The sequence below is a fragment of the Natator depressus genome, chromosome 5 (assembly GCF_965152275.1).
Source record: "Natator depressus isolate rNatDep1 chromosome 5, rNatDep2.hap1, whole genome shotgun sequence".
Classification (NCBI taxonomy): Eukaryota; Metazoa; Chordata; order Testudines; family Cheloniidae; genus Natator; species Natator depressus.
The window spans coordinates 41,575,298-41,601,625 of NC_134238.1; the positions used below are offsets into that span (position 1 = coordinate 41,575,298).

Here is a 26,328-nt window from a genome sequence, read left to right on the forward strand (position 1 = left end):
ATTATCCATGGCCCTTCATGCTTAGACGATAATTAAAATATACAAAAATAGTGATTTAAAACTCAAAAATACCTATGGTCGATTTCAAGACCATCTGACTAGTAATACTCACCCAGATGTTAAAATAACCAACACATTTAATAGTGCAAAAAGCCTGTGGTAGAAAAAAGGTGACTTCTGCAGCAAGTCCAGAAAACTAATAAAATTTGGGTTGTGACAGACCAAAGTAGGGTAGTAAGTTCCACAGCCAGCGACTGGACCAATCTTGGAGGGCATCTTTCCACCAGCCCCCTTCTTTTGAAACAAGGGCTGTTAATTCAGTTTTCTTTAGTGATCACAACTGCAGTTGTATTATAATACTCACTCATGAACCTGTGATGCCTCAAAGATTGCTGTCAGATTTGCACTTGAACAAATTGATTAGTTTGAGACTTTTGGACGTTGCAAATTAAATGAGAGGAAAACCAAGTATTTTGGCTACGGAACTGAAGAGTCAGGCTATTGTGGAGGCCTTCAAGGCCTATTATCCATATTTACTAAGTATGGAATTCCTGCAGTACAGTGCTGTGTAGTGGTTCCTTACAAAGCACAACCCAGAAGGACACTTGTGGAGGTGGAATCACAAGCTGTCCAAATATATATTCATGGTTTACCATAAACCTTTGAAAGCCAAATGTGGTTGTGGATGCACTCAGCTAGGTGAGGGCAGTGAGAATAGATTCTAGTGAAGACATCTGGCAAGAACAGTCTAAGGCCCCTGAATTACTTTTGATGCACCAACACACGTATCAAAGAATACCCATATTGGGGAGGTTAAACACAGTTCAGGAATGATTATCTATTGATCTGGCTACCAACTTGCTGATATAAGGATAACAGGATTGTATGGTCAGCAAGCTTACAAAAAGTACTGTCTTCATGATGGTGAAGCAGCAGACACCTGTGATATGAAAAGACACTGAGCAAGGTATATGACAGGGCTTTTGGCTGGGCATGGCTGCAGAAGTTAAAAAGTGGGTACTTTCCTGTCTTATCTGTCAAGAAAGGAAAGCACAAGCAAGGGGAGGCAAAACTCCTTTAGGGAAAGGGCCTCAATTTAATAAACCCTGAGAGTTCATACAGAATTACTTGAAAGGCCTATTACCAGAAACACCAGCTGCAAGTAGATATTTGCTGCTAGTATATGACACCATCTCAAAGTATGTGATGGCACAACCACTGAAAGATAAAAGGATTGATACAGTTAAGGCTGCATGGATGAAATATGTGGTGTTGCAGTTTGGCCCACCAAGCTACATCTCCAGTGATCTGGAAAAGAATTTGAGTCACGGTTATTACATAAGTTCTGCTGACAACTCCAGGTAACCAAGGCGAGGACCAGTATTGCCCACCCTACGAGTAATAGAGTGGAGCGAATAAACCGCACCCTTGGTTCCATGCTTAGACTCAGTCAGTGAAGAACAACAAGACTAAGATACAAGACACCTTTTTACTCCTAGGGAAATTCTGTGCAAGCGCAGAATTAATGTCCCGTGTAGATTTACACACACACAAACACATTTATTCTGACAGGGAAGCGAAGGGAAACCACGAGAGGGATCACACTGCAGTTACACCTTTCGCTCACCAGGGGCTGATGTGGTGCCAAAGAGAGGGCAGCTGGCTCACAGGCCAGAGCAGCCGGCTGCAGAGAGGGAGGGGGGCAGAGGTTGCCTTTCTCACAGTGCCCAGCCCACAGGGCCAGGTGAGGAGGCACAGAATATGAGGGGGACGGACAGAGCAGAGCACACCGGGCAGCTGGGGGGCAGTAACCCAGACTGGGGTACAGAAGGACTACTAGTGGGGGACAGACTGGGGTGGGGGCACAGGAACTGTTGGGGTGACATTGAGTGAGGGTGTAGCACCACATGACGATGGGGAAGAATGGGTGCAGGAACAAATGGGGACAGGGACAGATGTGCCTGACTGGTTTGCTGACCAATTCCTCCCCCTGCCCCCCCTCCAAAAAAACAAAAAAAAACCCCAACCTGATGCACACTTTTGCCATCCACACCCAACAACCCCTCCAGGTTCACTCCAAGACTGTCCCAGCAATTACTTCCCTCTCCCTCAGCTCTTCTGTTACCCCTGACTCCCCCAAGCCTTTGCATCGCTTCTGAGCAGTGTGGGAAATACGGTTCTGAATTATAACACAAGGTTCTGTATTAATATGCCTAGTAAGGAATCTGTCAAAAAACCATTTCCTGAATCTTTTTTGTTGTCTGTATTGTTACAGACATACTTGCTGACAGGTATTTTGAACTAAATTACCAAAACAATGAAACTGGTGTTATTTTGACAAATAAAATCTAAAATTTTGAAGAATTTGTATTTTTTTGGCACAGAATTTTTAATTTTTTGGTGCAGAATGTCCCCAACAGTACCTTTTGTCATCTTTGCATATAACACCAGCCAGCTATCCATTACTCTCCCTATGAGATTATTTTTGAACTCCGTAAACACTTGCTTCCTTGTGAAGTGACGTTCAGGCAGCAAGAACCTGCAAGGCGCTCTGCACCTACACAGGTAGGTGATGCAGCAGAGTCTTTTATTAGTGACCTGAAGGCAGCATTCCAAAAGATGGAGGAAAATGAGTTGGAAGCAAGCATGACAGGCACAAGATACCAGAAATAAAAAAATTATGCCTGTCCCTGAAGAAGAGAAGGTATGGCTATGCAACTGGAAAAAGCATCCAGGAAAAAAATTGCAGGACTGCCAATAGTTGTAATTCTCATTTCTAGAAATCAAAGGAAGTAACAACTGCAAGTAACAACTCCAGCACACACAGGCAGGACTTAACTTCCTCCTAGTCCCTCCTCTTCCCCCTTGAACAAAGACAACAACATAACATCAAAACGAAACAATTTAATACTAAAATTAAGATACAGCACCGCATATTAGGGGAAGCGCTGTCTGCCCTGATCATTGCAGTATATAATAGAAGAGAAACTAGGTGAAACTCTAGGCATTATTCTACCTCAGTAGGCAGCTCCTTACTCTAGCTATACCCTAGGAAAATCAGTTGCTAGACGATAGTTCAGAGCTAAGTTTCCCTGATAGGCTGGAAAACTCCTGATTTCTGGAGCCTCTTTCCAATCACCTGCTCCTATCTTCTGCTGTTATTGGGAGAAAGTTGTGTGGAGGAGGTGCTGTATATTATTTTGCTGTAGGTAGTGTCTTGGAGGGCTGCTCTAGGACACTAACTCACAGAGATTCCTAGCAGTCCTCTGAGACTTGACCCATAGAGCCCCTACCTAGAGCATAGGCCCAATCTGTCCATTAAGATATGGCAAGAGCACAAAGCAGTGTTTTGGATAGAGTGGTGGTACATAGGCAGCTATTTTTCTAGTCATATTTTTATGACCATAGTGGATTGGGGACCAAGCTTTGTCCACAGAGGCTGTGCCTAGTGTAAATTATGGGGACCGAAAAATAGGATCATGTAGGAATGAGGGGAGCCAGCGAGAGAAAGGAGAGATAGGATTAGGTGTGGGAAACTCAGAGAGAGAGCCAGAATGGGGGAGTTCAGCTGGCGTGAGCCAGGAAAAGAGGCATTATCTCATTTACATAAGCTTACTCCCCTATTTGCCAGGTGTGCAGATTAGTGTGTTAAATCATTTGGGTTATATCTTCATATTTCTGGATTTATAGCCTTAGGAGGTGTGCTATAATCTAACTAAACTAATACACCATAAAACTTGGCTGTTGTGGCTATGTATTATGTTTTAACACACTGTTACCAGAAATTATATTTGAGATATGATTATTTCTTTTGAACTGTAGAGTAGGCTCTTCAATATTTTTGTGTCTTTGTTAATTTGAAGGCTGTCTAGTACTAATTAAATCAAAGCATCTGTATGAATATTAATCAGCATTCCGAGAGTAAAGTTTACTTTTGTTTTTTGGTTGTTGATATTTTGCGGGTATATTGTATGTCTGTTACCATATTCAAAACTTCCTTGTATTAATATTAAAAATGGTAAGAGGAAAAACATTGAGATGGTGCTCTTTCCCACACCATTTGTCAATGTAAGTCTTGTTTGGTCATAATTCCAACTAGTATTTAGACAATATGATACAGCATTTTATAGTATGTCCATTTCTGTGGATCTGAGCTTTCAGGGCAGTTCTTTTACTTTGTTAGATTCGAGTGAGAATTGAAAAAGATCCAGAGCTAGGATTTAGTATATCAGGAGGAGTTGGCGGTAGAGGAAATCCATTCAGACCTGATGACGATGTGAGTATTTCATATATATGTACCTGTTTTAAGAGTTGTTTTAAAGGCAAAAGATGTTTTAAATAGGTTTATTTTACGTGCTTCACTTTAAAGTATAATAAATGACCTGGCACATATCACCTCTTTGGTGCACTAAACAGTATCTCATACACACTTGTGAGGTTTTTAATTGGAACTAGACCAACTGTATTTAGAGCAAAACAATAGTCAGCATTTATATAGTACTTTTCATCTTCAAAACACTAAGAGATTTATTATCAGACAAAACTGAAGCTGAAAGGTTAAGTGACTTGTCTACAGGTATGGAGTCAGTGATGGGTAACATTAGAACTCAGGCTCTGTCTTTTTCCAATCCACTAGACCGCACTGCCTTTCCAAATAGTGTTGACTGGAACAAAGAGGTTATCTCCAGTATTTTTTCACCTCCTAAGTGTTGTGTCACTTCCCATCCATACAACCAATGGAAAGAGGCATTTGGAATTAACCTCTCCATGCCCATGTTTTTTTATTTTTTCAACTACTGTTAACAATATTATCATTAGTATTAGTAGTATTTATAAAATATCCAGATGTGCTATTGTTTATTTCTTTTAGGTGCTACAAAATAATAAAAGTGTGCTAAGCACTTCACTGGCATATTAGAGAATCCCCTACCTCAAAGAGCTAAGACTCTTAGCATACAAAAAATAAGCAAGGGATGGGGGAAGGGAAACAAACATATGAGCAAGTGATTTGAGGTAGTGTTTGAAATGCATTTTGTTGTCTGACTCTTGTAGGGTGGTGTTTTCCATTCATTTCCTTCCCCCTATTGATTCCATTCTATTTTCTCAGCAACCCATACCCATTTGCTCACTACCTAGCTCTAGCCTTACCATCTCACCTCCACTGATTTAATCCTTGGATATATTCAGTCCTTGCCTGTTAGCTAACGGCTGCCCAGTCACACACAAGGTGCCCCAGCTCCTCCCATATTTTCCTCACAGATCAACCTCATAATGCCACAAGAAATAATTTTTGCCTGTGAATGCTTCTTATACAGTAGGTTCTGTGGGGCTTGGAGTTTTTTTGTGAACAATTAAAAGCTAAAGTTGGTTGTGATTACTGTAGGATTGTGGGGGAGGGAGACTGGCTTGCAAAAGTGAGGGAAATGAAGAGTAGAAGGTGAGTCTTGTAATAAAGCTGGAGTTTGTGCAGGAGGGAGGCTATGAAAATTGAGATAGAAAGGGATGAAAACAATTTGACCAAAATTACAGTACATGAAAGTTAGTGGTGGGGACAATCTAGATTGGGTGAATGGTAGGATTTTAGAAATATCAAGCATTACAAACAAGAGAACAGTGAATTATGGAGTTTAAAATTACGTTGTCTCTTAAAGGAAAAAGGATTTAGCCGAGAGCACTTACATCCAGTGTCGATACGACATTTTGACACACAATATACATCTGGCAATTTATACAAAGGGGTTAATTTAAAATTCAGATGGAGAAATATTTTCCCTTCAGTGTTCCAATTAATGCAATTCTTCTGTCTTTAATCTCTGAAAAATTTTTAATCATAAAAGCCAATGAACCTATTATTTTTCACTCTTTCACATTCTCTTTTGTTCAGTGGGGAAAATCAAAGAATATCTTAAGTTACAATGGCTTCAAGTTGCTCCAATATCTATGAAATAAGATCAGTCAGAATTCTCTCTCCCCCCCCCGCCCCGCATTTGTTTCTACAGGGTATATTTGTAACCAGAGTGCAGCCTGAAGGACCAGCATCTAAACTGTTGCAGCCTGGAGATAAAATAATTCAGGTACTGTAATTGTTCTGTTTAATGTACATAGTCCTTGTTTGTATGTTTGTTCTGTCAGTCAGTGCCTTTCTTATTTATGGCTAGTAGTGGCAGAGTACATTCAAGTTTAGTACTTATATTCTTTACATAGTTTTATCAATATCTCTTCCAAAAGAAGTCTTGGAAAACCAGTTATACTCTGTTTTATTTGAGTATTTTTCAGATATATTAGTATCTCAATTACAGTGCAGCCTAAAAACAAACAACTTACAAAAGTAAAAGCATTTTGATAGACAACATAAGTTACCTAACATATGATAAAGCCTCCGAGAATACCAACTTGGACTTGAGATTGAGCAGCTCCAACTAAATGATTGCCTGCATTTGAGTGAGGCTTCAATAGTTCTGTGCAAATTAGTTCCTCCCATCATTGCTGGGAAACGGGACTGGCTCTGGATTGTAAAGGGTGCAAGTGCTGTTCCATTATAAGAGCAGATATCTTTATAGTAGTTTATACAGTTAGGTTTTGGAGGTGTGTGTGTTTGTTTGCAAACATACATAACCGTTGATTAAGACACATGGGAGATATTTGAATTGCGGTTCTGTATTTTGTAAAATCGAATATGTGCAGAGGGTAGCCTTCTGTTGGAATAGATTGTTATTCCTGATATTTGAATGATATTTCAGTAGTTAAATTTTCCCTTTGTTGTCCGTCTACATGGTGGGTTGGTTTTTATGAAGGAATTCATTTTCTGAAAAAGAGCAAAGAGAAAATGTCTGGTGAATGTGCTGAGGCAGTAATTACAGGTTCTTTCATCTTTCAGAACTCCTAGGCCATATTTGCTCTGACAGGTTTTGCTATTTGTGATTATTCTATTTTTCTCATGTAAATTGTAAAGCAGGATCTGGCAGTGGCAGAATGGAAAACCTGTCCTATGCTGCCACAGTGCCAGTTACACAACTTTTGTATTTGCATGTCTTAGTGAAGTTTCCCTGAAGCTGCTAAAGAGAGAATCCATGGTTGTACACATTTTGCTAATCGCACCTTTGTACACTTTACAACTTCTGTGTTTCTAAAGCACAAAAGCATCTCTGTGTTTGGATGTCTTTAGCCCTGGTCTGGATACAAAGGATGGTCTCAGAAGGTTATTACTTTCTCAGGAAAACATGCATTAAATGTATGTCATAATGGAAAATTTAGGCCTGACTGCTGGCTGTATAGGTTTGTATGCACTTTGGATATCAGTAGGAAGGTTAATATCTGGAATGGGTCCGGTACAGCAGTGGTTTTCAACCAGGAGTATGTGTACCCCTCGGGCTACTCATAGGTCTTCCGGGGGTATATCAACTCACTTAGATATTTGCCTAGTTTTACAACAGGCGACATAAAAAGCACTAGCAAAGTCAGAACAAACTAAAATTTCACACACAATGATTTGTTTATACTGCTCTATATACTATACACTGAAATGTAAGTACAATGTTTATATTCCAATTTATTTTATAATTATATGGTAAAAATGAAAAAGTAAGCAATTTTTCAGTAACTGTGCTGTGACACTTTTATATTTGATATTGTTTTTAAGTGAGGTAAAACTTGGGATTGCACAAGACAAATCAGACTCTTGAAAGGAGTACAGTAGTCTGGAAAGATTGAGAGCCACTATTGTCCAGTTCTTGACTTATGAGTAGTTACTCAGCTTCTGCTCTTCAAAATGGAAGTCCTGCTGCAGACCACACTCACCTAAGGAGTTATTGCAGGGGTGGGATTTGGAATAACATTTTAAACACAGTATAGGTGCCATGCATCTTATTTACATGACTCTCATTTAATTTTCTAACTCTTGTCCACTATCCTACTCTACCTCAGTTCCCGCAATTGGAATGCTGCGCAATTCTCCTTATTTGGCTGTGGTAGTAAAAAGTAGCAAGCCTTGTTTAGCTGAAACCTACAGATCCATTTGGACTATTAACTTTTATCAAAGATTAAGCTAAATTCTAGGTATGACTGACAGAGAATCAGTCAAAAATTGGTTTTAAATCTCCATTTTAATGGCTTTGTTATGCCAATAACATAGCAGCAATGCTTTCTGAAGCTGTCCAGGGTGATGTCTAAATACTGCTTGTCTTTATGGTGTTCTTTTTTTGGTGATGTCATGATGAAGTCTCTCTTTTATTAAACAATTCACTACTTGATTACAGTAAAAGCTTTGTTATCTGGCATGTTGAAGAAATGCGGGGTGCCAGTTAGTCAAAAATTCCAGTTAATTAAGAGTTATGCTTACCAATCGAGGGAGGGAGTTTGAGTGCAGGAGGGAGCTTGGGGCAGGAGGTTGGGGCACAGGAGGGGTTTTGGGGTGCCGGATCTAGGTGGCGCTCACCTTGGGCAGTTCCCGGCCAATGGAAGCTGCGGAGCCAGCACGTGGGGCAGTGCACAGAGACCCTGTGGCTGTTCCTCTGCCTAGGAGAAGCAGGAATAGGTTGCTGCTTCCAGGGAGCTGCGCGGAGCCAGGTAGGGAGCCTGCTGGCTCCGTGCCAACTGGACTTTCAATGGATATCAGAAATACTGGTTTCTAGAGCTTTCTGTTTGGTAAACTGCTGGATAACACAGCTTTTACTGTACTCATCATGAATTACATGGTAGAAGAAAATGGAGGTGCAGGTAATAAATTTGCAGATAGCGTGGTAGATCCTTACAGAGTTGCTTGCTTGCACGATTCTGATATCACCGTTAAGAGGTGATCTCTCATTTAGTGAACACTGCTCCTGCTATACTGATGAGGATCAAGAGTCCCCCTAGATTTGAACAAGGAGCCAGCTACGGGATTTGTTGAGAGGGCAGAGCCCACAGAATAACAGAGGTGGATGCCCTCAGAAAAAAATGTAGTTGCTGGAAATGAAGGACAGATTCTAAAGCAGTGGGTGGCTCCTGAAGTCTTGCAGAAGACTCAGAGTTCTGAGGGTTGAGAGAGGACCTAATTTGCTTGCCTGAAAAATGTGTATGGGCTGACTCCTGTTGAAAAATAATTAGTATCTTAAGCATCAGAGTTGCATCGTGGGTGTAAAATCCTCCCTCTCCTCCTTTAAAAATAAGTCAGCCTTTAATAGACTTAACCCACCATATACCACATTTCTAGATTCCAAACCTGTGGTGCTCAATATTCATTATACTCAGTAACTCCTCACTTAATGTTGTAGTTATGTTCTTCCAAATCCAGTTTCCCCATAAGAATTAATGTAAATGGGGGGGGGGTTAGGTTCCAGGGAAATTTTTTTTTGCCAGACAAGAGACATGATATACATATACAGTATAAGTTTTAAACAATTATTTAATCCTGTACACAGCAATGATGATTGTGAAGCTTGGTTGAAGTGATGGAGTCAGAGCGTGAAAGAGGGTAGATCGTCCAGCTGCTGCTCCTCCTGTTTTTTCCAAAGTGCTGGGGGGTGCTCAATCCCTAGCTCTGCCCAGGCCTGCCCCAACTCCACTCTTTTTCCCCTGAAGCTTCCCTCCCCTCCCCTCCCCTCCCGAGCACGTGTCCTCGCTTCTCCCCCCAGCCTCCTGAAGGCCACGAAACAGCTTTTTTGCGCCATTCAGGAGGCTCTAGGAGGGGGAGGAGCGAGGATGTGGCGCACAGCCTCCCCCTTCCTTCCCCATGCCTCCCGCCCGCAGCAATCAGCTGTTTTGGGGTGTTCAGGAGACTGTCGGGGGGGGGGGGGAGGAGGAGGGAGCTGCTGACCTGCAGGGCCACTGGCAGGCGGGAGGCGCTGGGGTCGGGTGGAGGAGAGCTAATAAGGGGGCCGCTGACCCACCCTGGTTCCAAGCCCCCACAGCCAAACAATATTATTTTTGCACAACTTTGCACAACTTTAAATGAGTATGTTCTCTAATAGGTCAGCGACGTAACAATGAAACAGTGTTAACCGGGATGATGTTAAGTGAGGAGTTACTGTATTATACTCATTTTTTATTTTGTGGTGGAGGGCACCTGTGTTCAATTTATTAGTTTTGTCTAGTGCAGTCATACGAAGTCAAAGAGAGATAGGATTTATATGCTTTTTCAGTTCTGGTTCCTCCATTTTGGGTAGCTGCAAATGTGTCCCTATCGCCAATCTTTGGAGCAGAATTCTTCCACAAACAGTTAAACATGCAGATGACTTCACTTCCCTATCTTACAGTACAGAATGTTTCTGCCACAGCATGAACAATCTAATAATGTGAAAACCTATTGAGTTTTATTGCTAAAATTAAAGACAACTTGCTGTTAGTTAAAACGCAAGTTACAAATAACATGTCCTGGGGACATTTATTAATAAAATATAATTTCCTTCTTAGGCTAATGGATACAGCTTCATCAATATTGATCATGGACAAGCGGTGTCCTTGCTGAAGACTTTTCAGAACACAGTGGAACTCATTATTGTGCGAGAGGTTTCTTCATAAATACTGTGCGGGGGGGGGGGAGCCAGCAAGATTCATCGAAGGACTTGTGGGAAACTGAATATTTTGATTATTTTTATATATGAAAGGAACTTGAAAAAATTATGATCAAAATTTGTACAGTAATGAAATATTGAACTTGTGGTTATGGGGAAAGAACCACTGTATAGAACATACAGGAAACCATTTTTGAAATGCATATGGTGAATAATCCTGGTTACGTTTTTAAGCATTATAGCAATCAAGGATCACTCCTCCAAGAACAGACTGGTGTTGTTTTTGTACAGAGGGTAGGTTTATTTTTGGATAATTCTTACACATTACTAAACTTTGTGCAAGGCTGTGAGAAGCCTCAGTTGTAGCCAGTGGACAGATGGCAGGGCTGTCTGTCCTGTAGCTGTTTGTTGCCTTTATTTTTATTCACTGGGTATTAATGTGTTATGCTGAAACCACTTCTCTAGATGTGGGCAAGAGGTTTGAAATGTTGGCTTTGCTATGTGCATGTTGTATAGATGAATGGGTAGATGGAAGTTGGTGCTGGTTGGGTTAATTTAAAGGCCTAGTGAAGAACTATTTGCTATCAGTATCTGGAATCAAGAAAGAAGGAAACATTTGGTTAGTCTGGGAGTGTACGTCTACCAAAAGAATAATGCAACAAAAGCATAATGTCTTTTTAGGAAGACTATAATTACATTATTGTGAGCTCTTCAGGATTTGTTTTTCTCATTATTGTCATCATCATCGTCATCAGTCATCATCATCGACTATCCATTTGCTATGTGTGATTCAAGTTCTATTTTTTTATTTGCATACACAATTTTTTTCAACTGTACTGTGCCCAGAGGTTTTTCCCTGCCATGGAAATCCCCGATTTTGTGTAAATGGTGATACTTCTATCTTCTTTGTAATAAGTACTCAATTTTAAACTTATTTATAGATTTTTAAAAAAAACAAACCCAAAATGGCCAGTTTTTAAGATTGTGTTGCCTGTAAAACACACACACAGTAAATGGGTTAGGAACGAAGGATTAGGAAAGTCATCTTGATTTTTTGTTTGGCCTTGCATTGCCTTGTTAAACTAAAAGGAAACTACGCATGGAGCTAGGTAACCAAAGCAAGTTTGTGAAACTGTTGAACAATTGCTGTGGGTAACTGTAGAGCAAAAGGACGGGGTACTTGGAACCCACCAGTTTGTAACGGTATTTCTTAAAGGGCTGTTCCTACAGGTAACATTAAATGTGAACTAGACACTTCAGAGTCATTAAAGGGTTTCTAACTATATTAATGTAATAGTGATTTACCACAGGCTGCCTTTGTTCCTTATTACTGTGTAAAATATTTGATTATACTTCTGTTTGCCTGAAACATTAACTTTGTTTTCTCTTTATTCCCTATGTAATTGAGTAGAGATTGCATAATCTGCAGTGGTAATTAAAACATGGTTATTATGGACCAGGGAAAAGTGCCATAGAAGACCAATAACTGTTTTTAATCAGGGCTAATTATTAGCCTGTCATTGGAGCAATATTCATTTGTTGCAATTCATTTTTAATTAATAAATATGAGTTGATAGTTTTAAACTGGTAGAAATTGACTTTTCAACCCACGTGTAATAAAATGTTTTTAATAAAGCTAGCAAGAACACCAGCCCACTTTAGTTTTTTGAAAAATGAGCTGGAACATACAGGAATTATACATAGCTAGCTGGAATAAACAGGCAGTACTTTTTAAATACGTGAACTCCAATATTATTGCACTTCTTTCAAACCTGTTAATCTGTTGCTTCTTGTACTGTGTATAGTTTAATAATTTTAACTGAAACCCTTTAACAACTCTTTGTATATTATAATTTTTTAGTTGATTTTCAGTAGTAATTACATAGGAACTGATTTTTTTAATATTAGCAGAAGTGTGCTGTATTTTGATAAAATTCACTTATTTTCTGTGTGCTTTAATCTTTACAGAAAAGAACAAAAATATAGCTATATAATGGCAGGCTTCTGCGTTCCTTTTCTTCCTCTAAGACTTTTTAATTTCTCAATATATTTTTTTATTGACAATGCAAAATGATTACATCACGTCTTCATTGCTTTTAAAATCATACTATTTTTAATCACACTCTGCCTTTTAAAGGGAATACATACCGATAAATCCTAATTTAACTTGACCTGATACATAAACTGTAACTCTGAGGAGGGAAAAGTCCAAAAACCAGAACTGATTCTTTACTGATCTTGGACTTATTTTAACTTTGTGTATATTATACAGTAGGTTTAAATAGTTCAGTGAGGGTTTCTACTGTTGCAAATGCTGTAACATTTTTCTTTAATGTTAACAGAAGGTTTAAACTGTGTTGTGTCAATTAACTTAATTTGTAAGGTTGTGTATTGCAGAAAAACACTGTTACCAAAAACATTGGTTTGGCTATGGTATAACTGTAGGAGTTTAGTACTTCTTGTGGAAATACTTGGCCAAAGTCTGTCCTCAAGAAATTAGCAAATTAACCATGAAATAAAATATTGATGGTATTGATTTTACAAAGAAAATATTGGAGGTTTTTTTAAAATATATTGAAAATGGTTAGGGGGTTAAAAAAAATTCAGTATATATATTTTTGGAGAGTGGGAAGGGAGAGGTCTGTTTAATTAGTTCATTCAAAATATAGGAGGAGGAGAACCATATCAAAATTATTTAGCCTATATTTTCAAACAAAAGAAAATCAAATTCATCAGCATAAGTGTGGAATTAATAAAGTTTACATCAACTCAATGTTCTTTCTCATCATAACAATTCATTAAAGAATCAGTTCAACTGACAATGAAATTTCCCACGTATTTATTATGTAAATATTTTTCTGATTTCCTTTTTCGGACTGAAGTTTAAGAAGTGTGTATATACTTGAAAGCATTCTATGAACACAAACAGCAATAAGCAACCCAGAGAATCAAGCCTTTATGATTGATTTTGCTGTACTACATTTTTTTTAGAATTATTTCCTTGTCAGCAGTTCTGAAATGTTTTTATTGATCAGCATTTATCCAACATTCCAAATTTTTGTATATAAATAGATTGTTTCTGAGATAACACATGGAGAATAGATAATAAACTAATGCTCTTTAAAGCTGCGTGTAACTGACTTATTTAATATGTAGAAAGTTCTCCAGAACATATTTTTCTGTAGTTTTATATCATTTGCATAATACAGACCTCAGTCTTTCATCAAAATGTATTAGTACAGATTTACTTGAGCCAAGTGGGACTCTGTGTGAATGCTTAAGGGTCAACTTTAGTGGATCTTGTTGCAGGACTGGCTCAGAATTTGTGAGGACGCTTAACAGTTTTTTGTTTTTGTTTTTTTTTAAACAAATATCTATTCCTGTTTATAGTTCCAACCTGGCTATAACTGTGGCTGTGTCCATTGCTATTCCATTGAGGCTGCCATTTCCCTTTAACAGACTGAAACTAAGGGAAATTAAGACAGATGTAAACTTGCTCTCCATTGAAACCAATGGGAAAAGCATTGTATTTTGAATAACAATTTGAGACTTAATATTCTTCTAAAATGCAGTTAGGTAAATGAGTCTGGTTTCCACTTGCATTTGTTTTATTGCTAAGGAGTGTCCAGGAATCTCAGAAGAATATGGATAACCAACTTGCCCCTATCACTGAGGTATGGGATGCCTCAAATGTGACTACTCTAGCGTCAACAGCCCAGAGGGTGGGTGAGGTCAGGCAGCAGAGTCAGAGAGAGGACGTTTTGGGGAGCAGTCTGATTTGGGAGGACTGGGCTACTTGAATTCTTTGAGGAGGTCAACAAGCATGTGGACATGGGGGATCCAGTGGTTATAGCCTACTTAGATTTTCAGAAAGCCTTTGACAAGGTCCATCACCAAAGGCTCTTAAGCAAAGTAAGCTGTCATAGGATAAGAGGGAAGATCCTCTCCTGGATTGGTAACTGATTAAAGGTTGGAATAAATGGTCAGTTTTCAGAATGGAGAGAGGTAAATAGTGGTGTCCTCCAGGAGTCTGTACTGGGACCAGTCCTATTCAACATATTCATAAATGATCTGGAAAAAGGGGTAAACAGTGAGGTGGCAAAATTTGCAGATAACAATCTGGAGTAGTCCCAGGCAGACTGCGAAGAGCTACAAACGGATCTCTCAAAACTGGGTGACTGGGCAACAAAATAGCAGATGAAATTCAATGCTGATAAGTGCAAAGTAATGCTCATTGGAAAACATCCAAACTATACATATAAAATGATGGGGTCTAAATTAGCTGTTACCACTCAAGAGGTCTTGGAGCCATTGTGGATAGTTCTCTGAAAACATCCACTCAATGTGCAGCAGCAGTCAAAAAAGCTAACAATGTTGGGAATCATTAAGAAAGGGATAGATAAGACAGAAAATATCATATTGTCTCTATATAAATCCATGGTACGCCCACATCTTAAATACTGCATGCAGATGTGGTCGCCCCATCTCAAACAAGATATATTGGGGAATTAGAAAAGGTACAGAGAAGGGCAACAAAAATGATTAGGGGTATGGAACAGCTTCCGTATGAGGAGAGATTAAAAAGACTGGAACTTTTCAGCTTGGAAAAGAGACAACTAAGGAGGGATATGATTGAGGTCTATTAAAATCATGACTGGTGTGGAGAAAGTAAATAAAGTGTTCACTCCTTCTCATAACACAAGAACTAGGGGGTCACCCAATTAAATCAATAGGTACCAGATTAAAAACAAAAGGAAGTATTTTTTCACACAACGCTCAGTCAACCTGTGGAACTCTTTGCCAGAGGATGTTGTGAAGGCCAAGACTATAACAGGGTTCAGAAAAGAACTAGATAAATTCATGGAGGATAGGTCCATCAATAGCTAGTAGCTCAGATGCGCAGGGATGGTGTCCCTAGCCTCTGTTTGCCAGAAGCTGGGAATGAGCAACAGGGGATGAATCACTTGATGATTTCCTGTGCTGTTCATTCCCTCTGGGGCACCTGGCATTGGATGCTGGGGTAGCTGGACCTTTGGTCTGACCCAGTATGGTGGTTCTTACGGGCTGAAAGGGCTGGGAAGATGGGCTAGCTGGACCTTTGATCTGACTCAGTATGGCCTGTTCTTATGTTCTTAATCAAAAATAAATATAAAGTGAGCACTATACCCTTGTATTCTGTGTTCTATTTGAAATCAATATATTTGAAAATGTAGAAAACATCCCAAAATATTTAAATAAATGATATTCTATTATTGTTTAATGGTGCGATTAATCACAATTGATTTTTTAATTGCTTGACAACCCTAGTGTATACTTTTTTTTCCCCCCAGATAAGTATGTTTTATTTTACTGGCTGTTTTATAGCTTGTTGCCACTTGGTGCTCCAGACCCTAGACTAGGCCATCGGGAGAACTTTATTTCCATCGGAGTTACAGCTGCTGCCACAAATCAGAACCAACTGCCTTTTGCAGCATAGGGGGTGAGACTATTCCCAGCAATAAACCCTCTGTACTGATAGAGGGAAACACTAAGAGAAGATGAAAATTATGAGTAAATAAATTCTTTATGTACATGTAGTTTTAAACTAACCTAAAATTAATGTTCTACATCCAGTGTTTTTTGTAATTAATTTGATACAGAAAGGGTGTTGAGTTGTCCTAATGACAAGACATCACACTTTGTTCAGTGGAGAGACTGTGGTGTTCAGTATTTCAAATGTTGGGGAGGTTTAGTGACTAGCTTCAGGAAACCCACATTCATAATCCTAAGGGCAGAATGTACTAGCATCCTTACCTTTATATTGTGTGTAGTATTTTACATAGTGGGTAGCACTAGTTTGAGTTAATAAGGAAGAAGCTCTCGTAAGTTAGCAGAAATTTAAATAGTTAAGAGGAAGCCCTGGGAAAATTGGGTTTGTCATTATTGTCTTCCCACTCAGAGAGATTACAAATGACATCGTGTGGGTTCACGGTCCACTAAAGAGACTTTAAGGTTGCATTTACATTTTTTTGCTGTGTGCACCTAGATGAGAATAATGTATTGTTCCGCTAAAGCACTGATGCACAGTTATCACAATATAGATAATTTTAGGTGGTTATTACATTACTCATTTAACAATGCAATTCCTTCACATTTTGAAAACTTACAGTATAATTTCATACTTGAAGTGACAATTGCCTGAAATTTTAAAATGTTTCTGTTTGGCTAAACAAATGATTTTTCAATTTGTGCAACAGTAACAGTACATAATATAGATGAAGCATTACATACTGAAAGCCAGTCAGTTGCTGCTGGGTTTAGAAGTCACATGTATTTAATTCAGATTTTTATTCATCCTCAACAACTGAGCACTGCAACTGACTATTTAATTTCTTCTGACATTAATTCATCCAATTGTTCTTACAATTATGAAGATTTATGGCAAAGGAAAAGTGATGATGATGATGAATAGTGTATTCATCAGAAGAAGTTGTAATTGCAGACTAATATAAAGGGTGACAGGATACTACTAGAAAGAGTTTAACATCATGTCCTTTCCTCTTACGTTATAGTCAATTTGGCTTATGAAATGAAGTTTTCACCACCACCAGTGGTAATTAATCTGTGTCAAATTTGTGGATTAGTGTGCAATTAGAACAAAAAAATCTTTGTCCAAAATACTGAATCATAAAATAATTAACAGCTGTGGTAGTCTTGACACTGAAAGACAATTTCTGGACACAATGGGACAACATTTTCCAAGTGATGCAAAATAATTTAACATATGACTAATGAACTCTTAGGCCTGGTTTACACTACGACTTTAAGTCGAATTAAGCAGCGTTAGATCGATTTAACACTGCACCCGTCCACCCGATGAAGCCATTTTTGTCAATTTAAAGGGCTCTTAAAATCAATTTCTGTACTCCTCCCCGACGAGGGGATTAGCGCTGAAATCGACATCGCCGGGTCGAATTTGGGGTAGTGTGGACGCAATTCGACAATATTGGCTTCCGGGAGCAATCTCAGAGTGCTCCATTGTGACTGCTCTGGACAGCGCTTTCAACTCAGATGCACTAGCCAGGTACACAGGAAAAGCACCGGGAACTTTTGAATTTCATTTCCTGTTTGGCCAGCGTGGCGAGCTCATCAGCGCAGGTAGTCCCAGAATCGCAAAAGCTCCAGCATGAACTGAATGGGAGTTCCTGGATCTGATCGCTGTATGGGGAGACAAATCCGTGCTATCAGAACTCTGTTCCAAAAGATGAAATGCCAAAATATTTGAAAAAATCTCCAAGGGCATGATGGACAGAGGCTATAACAGGGACCCGCAGTGGTGCCGCATGAAAATTAAGGAGTTCAGGCAGGCCTACCAAAAAACCAGAGACAAATGGCTGCTCGGGGTCAGAGCCCCAGCCATGCCGCTTCTACAATGAGCTGCATGCAATTCTAGGGGGTGCCCCTACCACTACCCCACCCCTGTCCGTGGACACCTGCAAGGGGGGAATCTCATGCAACAGGAAGAGGATTCTGGGAACAAGGAAGGGGAGGAGGAGGATAGCATACAACAGGGAAGTGGACAAACCGTTCTCCTAGACAGCCAGGAACTGTTTTATCACCCTGGAGCCAATACCCTCCCAAGGGCTCCCGGACCATAAGCCGGAGAAGGCACCTCTGGTGAGTGTAGCTTTGTAAATATAATATGTGGTTTAAAAGCAAGCGTGTTGAATGATTAATTTGCCCTGAAGACTTGGGATGCATTCGCAGCCAGTGCAGCTACTGGAAAAATCTGTTAATGTGTCTGGGGATGGAGCGGAAATACACCAGGGACATTATAAAGGGGACATTCAGAGGTGGCCGTTCCTGCTGGGCTGTTCACCTGTGGCTGAAAAGAAATCATCCCCGCTTTTAGCCACGTGGTGCGGGGGGTCCCATTCACGCTGAGCTGTTTGGGTTTGGCTGGCAGGGATCTTCCCTGATGCTAGTCACACGGTGGGAGGAGGGGATGAAGCGATCATCCCAGAGAACTGAGTGTATGTGTGTGTGTGGGGGGGGGGGGGGTTAGTTGGGTTTGTGCTGCACATTAACCCGAAAACCGCAGCCCCTCCTTTTAAATGGCCAACCCAACAGGTGCTTGGTATGGGAAAGGAGGGCACTGTTCTTTGAAACCATTCCCACATGTTACGTAGGTTGAAGAAACTGTGGCTTATCATGGCTGCCTGCAAGCCAAATTCTGTTGCCCGGCCCTGCGTGTGTGATCTCTCACACCAAACTGGCAGGCACTCAATATAAGAGGCAAAATGTAACCTTGTACCAAAAGCACATGTGCTATGTAATGTTAACAGCTTGGTTCACCGTGAGTCTGCCCATTGTTCTCTAAAATGTCTTTTAAAATACTACTCTCCCTTTTTTCCTCCCGCAGCTGCAAATGTTTCAACACTGCCGCAGCTGCAAATGTTTCAACACTTCATCTCTGTCCCAGAGGCTAGCGCAGATTAGAAGGCGAGAAAAACACACTCACAATGAAATATTCTCTGAGCTCATGCTGTTCTCCCGCACTGAAAGAGCTCAGCGGAATGCGTGGAGGCAAACAATGGCAGAGTCCAGGAAAGCAGAAAATGAACGCGAGGACAGGAGGGACGAGCAAGAGGAGAGGTTGCGGGAGCAAGAGGAGAGGTGGCGGCAGCGTGATGAGAGGAGGCAGGATGCAATGCTGAGGCTACTGGGGGATCAAACTGATATGCTCCGGCATCTGGTGGAGCTGCAGGAAAGGCAGCAGGAGCACAAACCGCTGCTGCAGCCCGTGTAACCGCCCGCCCTCCTCCCCAAGTTCCGTAGCTTCCTCACCCAGATGCCCAAGAACACGGGGGGGAGGGGCCTCCGGGCATTCAAGCACTCCACCCCAGAAGACTGCCCAAGTAACAGAAGGCTGGCATTCAATAAGTTTTGAAGTGCAGTGTGGCCTTGTCCTTCCCTCCTCCCCTCATCCACCACCCCACCTGGTGCTTCCCTCTTTCCCCATCCCTCCAGGGCTACCTTGGCAGTTATCCCATTTGTGTGATGAATTAATAAAGAATACATGATTTTGAAACAACAATGACTTTATTGCCTCTGCAAGCAATGATCGAAGGGGGGAGGGCAGTTGGCTTACAGGGAAGTAGAGTGAACCAAGGGGGCAGGTTTTCATCAAGGAGAAACAAACAGAACTGTCACACCATAGCCTGGCCAGTCATGAAACTGGTTTTCAAAGCTTCTCTAGAAGAGCACGGCAGGGCATGCTGTGCATCAATCGCCCTGGTGTCTGGCTGCACATAATCGGTGGCCAGGCAATTTGCCTCAACCTCCCACCCCGTCATAAACGTCTCCCCCTTACTCTGACAGATATTGTGGAGCACACAGCAAGCAGCAATAACAATGGGAATATTGGTTTCGCTGCGGTCTAACCGAGTCAGTAAACTGCACCAGCACGCTTTTAAATGTCCAAATGCACATTCTACCACCATTCTGCACTCGCTCAGCCTATAGTTGAACAGCTCCTTACTACTGTCCAGGCTGCCTGTGTATGGCTTCATGAGCCATGGCATTAAGGGGTAGGCTGGGTCCCCAAGGATAACTATAGGCATTTCAACATCCCCGACAGTTATTTTCTGGTCTGGGAAGTAAGTCCCTTCCTGCAGCTGTTCAAACAGACCAGAGTTCCTGAAGATGAGAGCGTCATGTACCCTTCCTGGCCATCCCACGTTGATGTTGGTGAAATGTCCCTTGTGATCCACCAGTGCTTGCAGCACCATTGAGAAGTACCCCTTGCGGTTTACGTACTGGCTGCCAAGGTGGTCCGGTCCCAAGATAGGGATATGAATTCCATCTATTGCCCCACCACAGTTAGGGAATCCCATTGCAGCAAAGCCATCCACTATGACCTGCACATTTCCCAGAGTCACTACCCTTGATAGCAGCAGCTCAGTGATTGCGTCGGCAACTTGGATTACAGCAGCCCCCACAGTAGATTTGCCCATACCAAATTGATTCCCAACTGACCGGTAGCTGTCTGGCGTTGCAAGCTTCCAGAGGGCTATCGCCACTCGCTTATGAACTCTGAGGGCTGCTCTCATCTTGGTATTCTTATGCTTCAGGGCAGGGGAAAGCAAGTCACAAAGTTCCATGAAAGTGCCCTTTTGCATGCGAAAGTTTCTCAGCCACTGGGAATCATCCCAGACCTGCAACACTGTGCAGCCCCACCAGTCTGTGCTTGTTTCTCAGGCCCAGAATTGGTGTTCCACAGCATGAGCCTGCCCCATTGCCACCAGGATGTCCAATTTGCCAGGGCCCGTACTTTGAGAGAAGTCTGTGTCCATGTCCTCATCACACTCGTCACCGCGCTGCCGTCGCCTCCTCACCTGCTTTTGCAGGTTCTGGTTCTGCACATACTGCAGGATAATGCGCGAGGTGTTTACAATGGTCATAACTGCCACGGTGATCTGAGCGGGCTCCATGCTTGCCATGGTATGGCGTCTGCAGGAGAGCAGAGTTGCAGCGGAAGCAGTGGCTGATGACGGATGCCATGAGAATAGATATTTATAGAGAACGACGAGAGGACCTGCGAGGTGGATTCAGGAGAGCAGAGTTGCAGTGGAAGCGGTGGATGGACGATGGTTAGCACCGTGCACATTTCCCAAGGAAGAACACGTACCCGGGAGCCCATGACAGACAACATGGAGAAATTCGCTATTGAGACAATAGCAGCAGAGCACAGTGGAAACAGTGGATGACGATGGTTAGCAGTTCTACTGCACCGTCTGCTGAAAGCAGTATGGTGTCCGCACGGAAAAAAGGTGCGAAACGATTGTCTGACGTTGCTTTCACGGAGGGAGGCGCGACTGACGACATGTACCCAAAACCACCCATGACAATGTTTTTGCCCCATCAGGCATTGGGAGCTTAACCCAGAATTCCAATGGGTGGCAAAGACTGCGGGAACTGTGGGATAGCTACCCACAGCGCACCACTCTGTAAGTCGATGCTAGCCACGGTAGTGAGGACGCACTCTGCCAACTTAATGCGCTTGTGTATGTCCCCACTAATCAGCTGTATAAAATCAGTTTCTAAAAATTGACTTCTATAATATCGACCTAATTTCGTAGTGTAGACATACCCTTAGGGTTACCACATTTCTCATTTTGCCCTTCATGAGAGAGAGACTTGATATTACAATGCACAGCAATTTTTTTCCTGCATTAATGCATCTTGAAGAGTTCTTGCCTTTTTTTGTTTTAGCCAAGCTAGCATTGGAAACTGAGACAGACCTCTGCATATCCACATAGATTCCTAATCCTTCTACATTACTTTGAAAATATACTCCAGTACTGGAAAACAGTCCTAAGTAACACTAACAGAGTAGGACAGGAGTGGACAAACTTTTTGGCCTGAGGGCCACATCGGGGAATAGAAATTGTATGGGGAGCCATGAATGCTCACAAAATTGGGGTTGCGGTGCGGGAGGGCGTGCAGGTTCTGACTGGGGGTGTGGGCTCTGGGGTGGGGCTGGGAATGAGAGGTTTGGGGTGCAGGAGGGTGCTCTGAGCTGGGAATGAGGGGTTTGGACAGCAGGAGGGGGATCAGAGCTGTGGCAGGGGCTTGGGGCATGGGGAGAGGCTCGGGGTGGAGGCTCTGAGCGGCGGTTACCTCAAGCAGCTCCCAGAAGCAGTGGCATGTCCCTTCTCCGCCTCCTACACGGAGGCATGGCCAGGCAGCTCTGCATGCTGCCCCATCCACAAGCACCACTCCTGCAGCTCCCATTGGAGCACCGGAGGGAGCCATTGGAGCGCGTAGGAGCCGGAGTGGGCTTCCAGGAGCCGCGTGGAGCGCCCCCGACCCTGCATTCCAGCTAGAGCGCCGGAGCAGGGACATGCCACAGCTTCTGGGAGCCACATGGGGCGGCCCGTGACCCAGTGCCCCGGCTGGAGCGCTGGAGTGGGACAAGACCCAGACCCCGCTCCCCAGCGAGAGCTCGCAGGCTGGCTTAAAACGGCTCGCAGGCCGTAGCTTGCCCAACCCTGGAATAGGGGCTTCTTCTTTTTGGATAATTCTTGATTTGATATAACATTCTGAATCAACTCTTATTCTTCCTAATTTAGATCTTTTTTGTTTCCCACCATAGAAATCTTGCTGGTAAATTCTTGAGTTGTGGAGCAGCACCTCCACAGCTAAGGTAATAGAAACCTGACTTTCCCCCACACATGCAACTTTCTCAAAAAGAAATTGGTCTTTCTGAAATCTCATCCCTGGGTAGAACTTTTCTGAGAAGTTTGTGGGGAAAAAAAATCAGAAACGAAATATTTAAGTAATGATGCTCACATTCTCCCTCCCCCCTCCCCGGTTGACTTTTAACAAAAATTCTTTAACTCTTTTGGTTCATCCTAGCTCCAGAATGGCTTGCTCTAGCACTCCAGCTGTTTTTGTTTGTCTGTCTGTCTTGCTAGGAAAGTGCTTTCTTTACTGTTTGGGGGGAAAGGGCAGATGCACGTTGAAGACTGCTTGTTTCAGGTAAGGAGGGAGAAGAAACTGAAACTGTCCGTTGTTGTTTTGGTCTGTATTTTAGGCTGGGGAAGAGCAATGTCCTGCACAAAGATCTGTGGCCTTGAAATGTAGAATGCAATATATTTTCTTGTTTTTTTTTCCGTCCCCCTTTTTTTTTTTTAATTGATCTACAGATTGGCCCATGCTTTTACAGAACTGTTCTCCCATATCTACAGAGCAATGTTTAAAATTATTTTTAAACTTCCAGAAATATAAACTGACTTGCTGCTGACTGTGAACAGTTTGGGGAGGAGGAGATGTGGGAGTGGGAATGTGGAGGGCCAGAAGCTGGAGAAGTGCTAAGGGACTGGATTGCATTGAGTTGTGCTATTCAGACTTGCAATGGAGTTCTGCCAGGAGGCAGGAAAGGAACGGGGACAGAGATTAATAGAGATTTTATAATCCAATAATTTGTTCATACATGAATGTTAAGGGATGAAGTTACAGTTGAGTGCTGTTGTAAATTGGGTGGGGCGAGAATGAGTGAGGACAGAATACATAAATATGGCGAACAGGCCAGACTCCCTAACGGCTCATTTCTTTTAAAGGTTTGGGGTTTTTTCCTTTTTTTCCCATTTTGAATTTTACAAGCAATCTGGGGGTTTTCTTCCATTGGTTTAGGTATGTTGAAATCCCCTAGACTGCTCTGAAATCTCGACTGGGAATATTTTCTTGCACTTGTAGGATGGCTTTGCTATAACTGCTGGGATTGAGCATTTGGTTGAGACAAAGATTGATTAAAAATGCTGATTTTTTTTAAACTGCATTTTTATTTAAATCAGCGTTTGTGGAGACTGGACACCGCTTCAAAGAAGCATTTGAAAAGGAGAAGACGAAGTGTTTTTAAAAAAGGTCCAGTGAGTGCCTGTATATAAAATATAAATGGGTGGAATAACATTTACAATAAACCTACTGTTTGTGTATAGTAACAGCTGAGGGGAAGGAGCTGCTTATTTGTGTGACAAACACTGATAACTCCAATCAACCACATTCATCTGAGCATTTGACTACAGTCAGTGGAGATACATTGTGCCTCACACCTGTTCATTTTAAGTGCACTGTGACTTGACAGACTATGCCTCTAGTAGGGCTAAGATGAGGAGAGCTTTACAAGAAAAAAATTTATATGGCTGTTCTGAACATATTCTAATCTTACTGAATATCTGAGCTCATACTATGATTAAACTGATTTGCAACAACCACTTTGCAGCTGCCAAGTATGAATAGGAAGATGGTAGTACATTTGTCATGACTGATGAAGTGAGTGCCTAGAAGTTCATGCTTCAGAGTGGTCCAAGCTAATGAAAATCTGAAGAGTATAGATAGGATATTGTCTCTCGTTTGCCATAAGGTAACAAATATTGATCTGAATAGGTATGCTGCAGAGTTGCCCCACATATTGAAGCCAGTAACAGTGTCACTTGATTGTATACAGAAAAATTAAAGTTCAACTGCTGAAGTTGTTGACATGTGAAAAAGCTTGGAAAAACTTCTTCTGAATTGCAATTAAGTGATGGTAAAATATATGTTCTGAAAGTATTATCAGCAGGCTCTAACATCATATTCATGGAAGTTAAGTCCATTAATGGCTGTTAGCCAGGATGGGTAAGGAATGGTGTCCCTAGCCTCTGTTTGTCAGAGGATGAGATGGATGTCTGGAGAGAGATCACTAGATCATTACCTGTTAAGTTCACTTCCTCTGGGGCATCTGGCATTGGCTACTGTCGGTAGACAGGATACTGGGCTGGATGGACCTTTGGTCTGACCCAGTATGGCCATTCTTATGTTCTTATCAGGCCATTTTTTTTAGCATATTGGATCAATCTTCACAAGTACCTTTACTCTCAACAGGGGAATCAACAATTGCTCTTGAATATGGAGAAGAGGTTTACTCTGGAAGTTAGTTTCTGCCAACAGTAATTCAGCTGCAAGTCAAGCTTCTTTCATTTCAGAAAGTTATATTCTTCAATGAAATACTCAAAAAAATGTAACAGTTATTCAGTGGTGATAATCTTAAGTAAATGCCCTGGGAGAAAACTAGGAAGCAATTATGAAAGTGATGTTTCAATTATTAACTGCTACAGCTTCTGGCAATGTTGAAAGGCTATTTTCATAGTTTGGTCTGGTACACCTAAAGATTAAAAACCACACTTGAACAGATAGAGCTTCCAAGTTGATATTCCCTCCTATACATTTTAATTCTGAAAAACTTGAAAACAACCTCGGTTAATTTGAATAGTAGGACTCGGTAGTTCACCTGTGATTTCTGACTATGGGTTGTAATTACTGCATTATGACCAGAGTTGGGAAAGTAACTGATGATCTTCTTTTGAGTGGTGGTCCCTGTCTGTAGTCCACATGTGGAAGCACTTCTTAGTAGTGCCCGTTGACCTGCACATCTATAGTGCATCTCCTCGTGCTCCCAGTTGAGGGTATAGGAGGTAGTGCGGGTCAATGCCTCTCCAGTTCCCTCTTACCGCTGCATGGCCCAGGTTGGAACTCCTGTGCCTTCACGTTCATAGTTTTCTAAAAGAGTGACTCACTTTTACTTTGTTGTAAATAGTTGTATATAGTTCTTTTTAGTGTTAGGTAGCTAAGTTAGTATAGTTAGTTTAGTTTTTCTTCGAGTGTTTGTTCATGTCTCTTCCAATCAGGTGTGCACGTTGCATGCATGACAACTGGAAGATTTTTTTCCCCTAGCACTATCCAGTAGGGTTGGCCTGGGCGCCCCCTGGAGTTGCACCCTCATGGCGCTCCACATTATGCCCTGCCGACCTGACCCCCCTGTCAGTTCCTTCTTACCGCCTGTGACAGCTAGCTGGAACTCCCCATTGCTCTTGCCTTGGCAAGCGCATGTTTCGCAGTATCGTGTGTATATAGTTAGATTCAGTAGTAGCTTAGCTAGTATAGCTAGTTTTCTCAGAAGTTTCCTTTGGGGGTTCCCACACACGTTTTTCCCAGGTCTGGGGTATGCCTCGGTCCCCGGGCTTTAAGCCGTGCTCAGACTATGGCAGGTTTATGCCAAGAAGTGACCCGCACACTTCGTGCTTAGTGTCTTTGGGAGGGTCACATTAGAACCCGTTGTAAAATCTATAGAGGGTTTTGCCCCAGACCCTCAAGGACAGAGAACAGCGCCTCCGAGTTCTGCTTGTGGAGGCAGCACTTAAGCCTCAGTCGGACCCTGGCGCGGCAGACCCGGCCCCAAGTGCCACCTCTTTGGTGCGCAGCGCTCTGGCACCATTGACGCATGAGCCGGTGCCGAGGAAAGGCTCTCTAAGGACCC

At 41.9% G+C, this 26,328-nt stretch overlaps 1 protein-coding gene and 1 long non-coding RNA gene across 6 annotated transcripts in view; one reads left to right on the forward strand and one right to left on the reverse strand.

The window, feature by feature from the left end:
- ERBIN (erbb2 interacting protein) overlaps positions 1–13,584 on the forward strand; it is a 208,224-nt gene extending 194,640 nt beyond the window's left edge. For all 5 annotated transcript variants that reach the window (XM_074952640.1, XM_074952637.1, XM_074952636.1 and 2 more), the window contains 3 exons: positions 4,184–4,276; positions 6,000–6,074; positions 10,390–13,584. In XM_074952640.1, coding sequence (XP_074808741.1) covers positions 4,184–4,276; positions 6,000–6,074; positions 10,390–10,497 — 276 coding nt within the window. In that variant the 3' untranslated portion in view covers positions 10,498–13,584. The remainder of the gene's footprint in view (positions 1–4,183; positions 4,277–5,999; positions 6,075–10,389) is intronic.
- LOC141987370 (uncharacterized) overlaps positions 6,514–26,328 on the reverse strand; it is a 42,719-nt gene continuing 22,904 nt past the window's right edge. Inside the window, exon 3 of the long non-coding RNA XR_012639510.1 lies at positions 6,514–6,805. This is a non-coding gene — a long non-coding RNA (uncharacterized LOC141987370). The remainder of the gene's footprint in view (positions 6,806–26,328) is intronic.